This window comes from Mercenaria mercenaria, chromosome 5, assembly GCF_021730395.1.
Source record: "Mercenaria mercenaria strain notata chromosome 5, MADL_Memer_1, whole genome shotgun sequence".
In the NCBI taxonomy this organism is placed as follows: Eukaryota; Metazoa; Mollusca; class Bivalvia; order Venerida; family Veneridae; genus Mercenaria; species Mercenaria mercenaria.
Window position 1 is genome coordinate 67296393 of NC_069365.1, and position 6595 is coordinate 67302987.

The following is a 6595-nucleotide window of genomic DNA, read 5'->3' on the forward strand; positions in this document are numbered from 1 at the left end:
CTAATCAAGGTAAACAGATCAAAGTTAGAAATAAAGAATAACACAAATAAAATTACATACATAACAGAATCACAAAAATATCACGTCATGCACTAGAACCCTTGATTTGCAGTACAACTTAAGTTTTGTTTAAATCTGTCTACTCATAAAGTAAGTAAACTAAAGGTGAAACTGAAGTAGAATATCATAATATCATACGTTGTTTTTGAGCTGATAATTTCAGCTGTATAGCATTAGGTATATATGTTAATATTTTACCCGTAATAAAATATCATGAACTTCCTTGTTATTTGTATCACGGGTGAATTTGAACAGAAATGGTTCAAAATAATTTGTTCATATAATAATAACGTTATAAACATTAGCTATTTCAAGCGTGTATTTGGCAGTCCTTAACACATTTGGCCAAACATGTTCTTAATGGCACAAATTATCGTTAATGAATAAAATGAAGAAGCATTTACCGAAATCAAACAGGAAGTAATATATTCTTCCTTTTCTTCGAAACTGGTAGATGTCAAGAAGAGCAGCGTCTTACTGCCGGTATCTAGGGTCAATGCTTTTGGATCAGAAGCGTTTATTCTTTCAATAAGAACACCTTTACTGTTGTACAAACTAATAAAGGAAGGCCGAGATGCTTGAACAAACTGAAAGTAGTACGAATATAATTACTGTATTTATATATTTATAAGTAGGATATATCACCCTCGATACTTCATTCCTTCTGACGGAATCCATCGCCGAGAGAGTAGGAGAGAACAGAAGCCAATTTACCTTTTAATGCTGAGCCTCAAGAAAAGGAGGTTCTGGTACAAATCTTCGCGTCTTTGGTCTTATCAATACGACTTAATAGAATAAACAGGTATATGAAATTTCAAATGACTAAATGTCACGTAAACGTTACGTTCAACCTAACAAACATGTGAACGAATAGCTTTTTTTATCAGAAATCAATAAACTAAATATCAAATCTAACCACCTCAAACACCAAATTATAAAGCGTTTGCTTCGAGTGGGAGATGTCATGGGTTCAATCCCTGTCCACATCATACCAAAGACGTAAAACTGGTACAAGTATCTCCCTTCCTTTGCACTTATTATTGAAAGGGGAAATGGCTTCGTTGCTCTGGTTTCCTTTATAAATTAAGATGCGAGTGTAATTGATATAAGTTGTAGAACTTGTTTAATAATCAACCTGAACTAGATTGCAGTTAACTATAAATATCAAATCAATGTTCAAGTCTCTGTATGACTATATTTAGTGCTACCCAAACCTTGCGTGTAGTACTTACATCGGAATCTGCTCTGATGACCCAGTTGCTTTCGTTGCTGTAAATGTTCCCCAATGGGTACTGTGACCCGTTAACAAAATGTGGCGGAGAAACTGAAAGCAAGCACATATTTTATAAATGTATTATCTTAGTATTCATTTGAGATCAATAACACATTTTCATACACAGTTAAAACTCAGTATCTCGTCGAGCGTTTTGCTTCGAGATAACCGCAATTCGACTTAACTGTATTTTAATTAAGAAACTGTATTGTATCTGACTAATATTTCAAAATATTCAGATATCATAAAATCGTATGTTAAACATTCGGTATATGACACGGGGATGATAACAAACAATAACGATGGTATTTGTCTGTGGCGGAGGAAATTAAACAAGATAAAGAATGTGTGATAATTTGAAAGCGGAAAAGATTTTACGTTTTTAATGGAGAACTAGTACTGTGTAGATTTATTTAAATCAACGTAAAATTGAGTCAGATGAATACAAAACAATGCAATGAAGTGCCATATAAGGCAATGCAATGTTATGCAATGCAATGCTATGCAATGCAATGCAATGCAATGCAATGCAATGTCATGCAATGCAATGCAATGCAGTGCAAGGCAAGGCAAGGCAAGGCAAGGCAAGGCAATGCAATGCAAGGCAAGGCAAGGCAATGCAATGCAATGCAATGCAAGGCAAGGCAAGACAAGGCGAGGCAAGGCAATGCATACAATACAATACAATACGATATAATACAATAAAATTCAGTACGATACAAAAAGCTTTATTTCGACATTAAAAATGTAGAGTTAAAGCAACATATGAACAATGATGAAATGAAAGTGATCAAAGGAGGCAAAAAAAAAAATCAGTGAAGGTTTCTGTTGTTACCAGGTGATCAGAAATCGCACAGTTTCTTAACTATTTACTGGTACATTCTTGTATAGAAACTACTTTTTAAATATCGTTTAAATACATTCAGTACATGCTTTTGGTAGAGTTATTGATTTTCTAGGCCCTGTTTATGGTATATTTAAAACATGTTTATCATTTCCAAGAACATAAGAATGGTAATTTAGTCGTCGTGTTATGATTTTTTATGCAAGAATAGCGACACTACACGTTTGTTTTGTGTATTAACGTCTGCAGAAGCCCTTGGGATATGTATGTGACCTCGACCATTGGTCTCGGTCACAAGCATTCGCGAGGGCTTCTGCAGACGTTAATACACAAAAAAAGCGTGTATTACCCCTACAATGTTACCAAGTGTTATCAAGGCACATATCAACTGAATAAGTCAAGAAGTTACAAAAAACGCGATATTTAGAATTGTTATATTGAAATTGAAGAAGTTAACTAGTTACAAACGACACATTGATACCAGTTATTGCCAGAGGCACAATATAATTGAACACGTAAATTAGTTACGGACGACACAATATTACAAATTGTTAACGGAGGCAAAATTAAAATGAATAAGTAAACTAGTTAAAAATTACACAATATTACCAATTGTTACTATAGGAACAATGAAATTGACCGATGAAACCAATATTACAAAATTACAAAATGTCATCAACACGGGAAACAAAGTAACTCTTTTTCTACACAAGCATGGTATTTAATAGGTAAATGTTCCAAATGAATATCATTGAGTTATTTACATAAGCAATATCACGCCAGCATACACGTCTTATATGACAACCCTTACATACTCGACCTGGAAAGGATAACGAGCTTACCTCCAGCCAGAAGTTTGATACATCTTTTTTCACTCTCCGATCTAGACAGAAAAAATATGCGGTCACAACGAATGGAAAACAAAGAGGATATCTATTTGTTTTAATGTAAGATTAAAATGTCTTTCACCGAAATAACAACAGCGCTTCCTGTTGACATGCAGTTAAGAATATTTAGTACTAAAGATGAGATGAGTGTAGAAAATTGATAAATTTCAAATTAAACATTTTAAGCTTAGTCTAAAACAGGCCACACAAAAAGTATAAAGCATTACAAGCTTGCATGCAATGTTTAAGAAACGATAAAAACATAAAATTTACCCCGATGTTTCTCTGGCAGTGAAACAAAATTGCTGCGTTGTTGTATTTGTTCTTGCTTCACTAGGTGCAAAGGTAAAATTCATCCTCCAGTCCGTATCATTGACTTGGTTAAGGTCCGTCCGATTAAGTCCCAAGGGGGATAGTGTTTTGATTTCCGAAATGCTGGAAGTAGTATACAATTTTATTAAAAGAGCGCATGTCGAACCGGAAACGATTGTGAGAATTCACAACAACATATATGACAACATAATAAAACATTTAATCCCATGTGGTATAATGAATGTTACGGTTCAATAAATTCATCGTGGTGACATGTATAGTGCCTCTTTAAGGTAACAGGAATACTTGGTTTCTGATAACTTACGATAAACTGTGCCGCCAAATACGTTTATCATGAGAAAGATTCAGTACATGCCTCAAAATATTGTTGCTTATATAAGAGTTGTGCATTACGTTGCTGCACATCAAATATAGACATTCCTAGTAATTACATACCATATATACAGAAATGTGATAAGTACAGCAAAATCGTGACTTTAGGGCAATAATTTGTCAAAGTTACCTTAAGTTTAAAAGCTACATGTACTTTTTGCAATTATTCTACAGAGTAAAACTGGTAATCAAAATGTCATAAAGAAAACGGTCTTCGCTTACCTTTGATTAGCGCTTAGAACCCGAGCAACTATTGATGAAGAATAAATTTGATCATGAGGTACGCCAATGCATGCATCCTCTTTCGGAGTAGGTTCTATAAAAACGGTTGTCTTCATACATGATTCTGTGGAATTGTATATATGAACAAGGAACTGCACGGGAATACTGCTAAACGGGGTCGTTGAATTAATATCCATAAAATCTTCCACTTGCAACGCAACAGCATACCAACCGAGTTTATACTTAGCCTCATAGTAGATGGTACATGCGTCCTAAACATAATACATACTCTAAGATCAAGAACCTGCATACAACATAATACAGAATACAATTTTTATTTAGAGTCGGTGTATGGACATAGTAATACACATTTGTTATTGACTTTCATGATAACCATATCATAACTTAACATCAACAATTAAATGATAAATCTAAATGTTAAAATATGCATTTATGGCCCGCAATATACATAAATTCCATGATTTTTTGTTAAGAAAATGTCGTCAACGTCATCGGACCGCGTTGACGTTCCTATGCATTATTTGAATACTCAGTGATGTTAAGCAACATATTTTGTCTTGCTTGAAGCAAAACACTACTGTTGAAAAGATGCAATAACAGGTTATAACTTTGTTGGTGGGACTTAAGGCGGTATTGGCATACTAGGCCGGAATTGTCAATACATCTCCTAGTATACCAATATTACCCTGGGGTAAACCACCCCTATAGAATAACCTCTAATAACCAGACTTTTTACTTAAACATAATCGATCTGCTTTTTCCATTACTCATAACTGAAGCAACGATACAAGTATTATCTAAGACAAATGTAAGCCCTCATCTTCGCACTTATCAGAATAAGTTCAGATTTTATCATATTATGCAGCCTCCAATAAAGAAAGACTTTTCAAAGAATATTTCATTATCTAAAATCTATCTCTCTAATCAAAATACTTTAAGAAAGTGGCAATAAATGATACACTCAACATCAACAAGAAAAGAAATTATTGAAATTCTATTTTATTGACTTTGTTATAAGTTTTTACATATACTTTATTAAGAAGTTCCCTATTACTTACATTATCCAAATGTGAGTTGGGGAAACCAGAGCACACGTCTCCACATTCTTCCTCGCCTTTTGCTAAGCGACATCTCACAACATCATTGTCTGGATCTTGTACTGTAATGTCAATGGTTGAAACTAACTTTCGCTACACAAACTAAGGTAACTGAAGACTTAGGACAAATTTATAGCGACTTAACTAGAATCAGAAATACGGAACATGACCATAAAATGTCTTTGTAGTCATAATTATGACTGCATTCGTCTCAGTAAAGTCCAATGTTTCAAGAGGGAATATAAATTGTCGAACAATTCGATGTTTATTCATAGATATCAAAATGCGACACAAAAATTCTTGGTGATGATTTTATGATGACAGACTGCTTTGTGTACAGTTTAGAAAGCAAAACGAAAAATGCGAATGTTGTTGCTTCAACAAAGTTTGTCGCCAGGGATGAGAGCGGCAACATGATATCGAAAATTATCTTCTCAAGTTCTGTGCTAAGGCTTTGATCAGCGTGTGAGTGAGTTTTCTCAAGAAAAACTGTGAAAAGCATTTTTTTAAGTCTAGTGTGCGATTATCGAAAACAAAGTCTTCAAAATATAATATTTCAAATGTTTTTATATATATTCTGGTAATTGTTAATGTCTAGAATAAAAATACTTTTATCCTTCGGCTTTGTCGCTTCAAGAAGGTATCTGTACTTTTTAGTATGAAATATAAAGTAAACGTATGTGTTTGTTTTACAAGTCTCATATACTGTTAGTGGTAAGTGTTAGGTTCTTAGACTTTGATGCAGTAAAATACAATTGCTCACTAAATTTCCGAGTCTAAAGTTTACTGACACCGTGCTTATCTGCAAACATTAATAAATTTACCAGTCATGTATGACGCCACGTGACTGTAAATAAGTGGTACAATTTTTGTAGATGTATTTGAGATATTGTAGAGATATCCAAATTGTAGTACTTTTAAAACGTCTCCGTCGTATAAAAACAATGTAATGAACAATACACACATTCCACTTTAAATGTATGATTACAGATATTTATAAGCGCTTTATTATATTGAATAAACTTTACATTTTATAATATTTACCAGGAATTTTAATTATGTGGCTGCATCCATATTGTAGTCTGATTATTGGCATAATTTCTGCTGTTGGAGATGAATTTATTATGTCTTTGTCTTCTCTTATATCTAAGTTGGCTTCCACCGTCAGCTTCCACCTTCCACTTGCACCAACATGCAGTTCACCAATCCAAGCATTTCCTTCAAACCTAATGTAAAGCAAGCATGGAAATGGCATATTGCAATTTTATTGTTCCTGCTTGACAATGTATACATTGACGGGATAAAATGTTACTGACTTCGATGCATTTTGTAGTATATTTATTCAATATAACATTGTATGTACGCCAAAGTATAGCTTTAAACATTTACGGAGTTTACTTCGTGTGAAAGCCTTTTCTGTGCTAAGAGAAAAAAACTGTTTTACTTTCATAACAGATGTGTTTTGGGGTACATGTAACACATACAC

The 6595-nt window shown here is 33.7% G+C and overlaps 1 protein-coding gene across 1 annotated transcript in view; it reads right to left on the minus strand.

The window, feature by feature from the left end:
• LOC123559098 (uncharacterized) overlaps nt 1-6364 on the minus strand; it is a 22899-nt gene extending 16535 nt beyond the window's left edge. The window contains exons 1-6 of the mRNA XM_053544660.1: nt 6154-6364; nt 5071-5171; nt 3992-4263; nt 3020-3060; nt 1293-1384; nt 539-647 (exon numbers count right to left, since the gene is read on the minus strand). Coding sequence (XP_053400635.1) covers nt 539-647; nt 1293-1384; nt 3020-3060; nt 3992-4263; nt 5071-5171; nt 6154-6364 — 826 coding nt within the window. The remainder of the gene's footprint in view (nt 1-538; nt 648-1292; nt 1385-3019; nt 3061-3991; nt 4264-5070; nt 5172-6153) is intronic.
• Nucleotides 6365-6595: the final 231 nt, after the last annotated feature.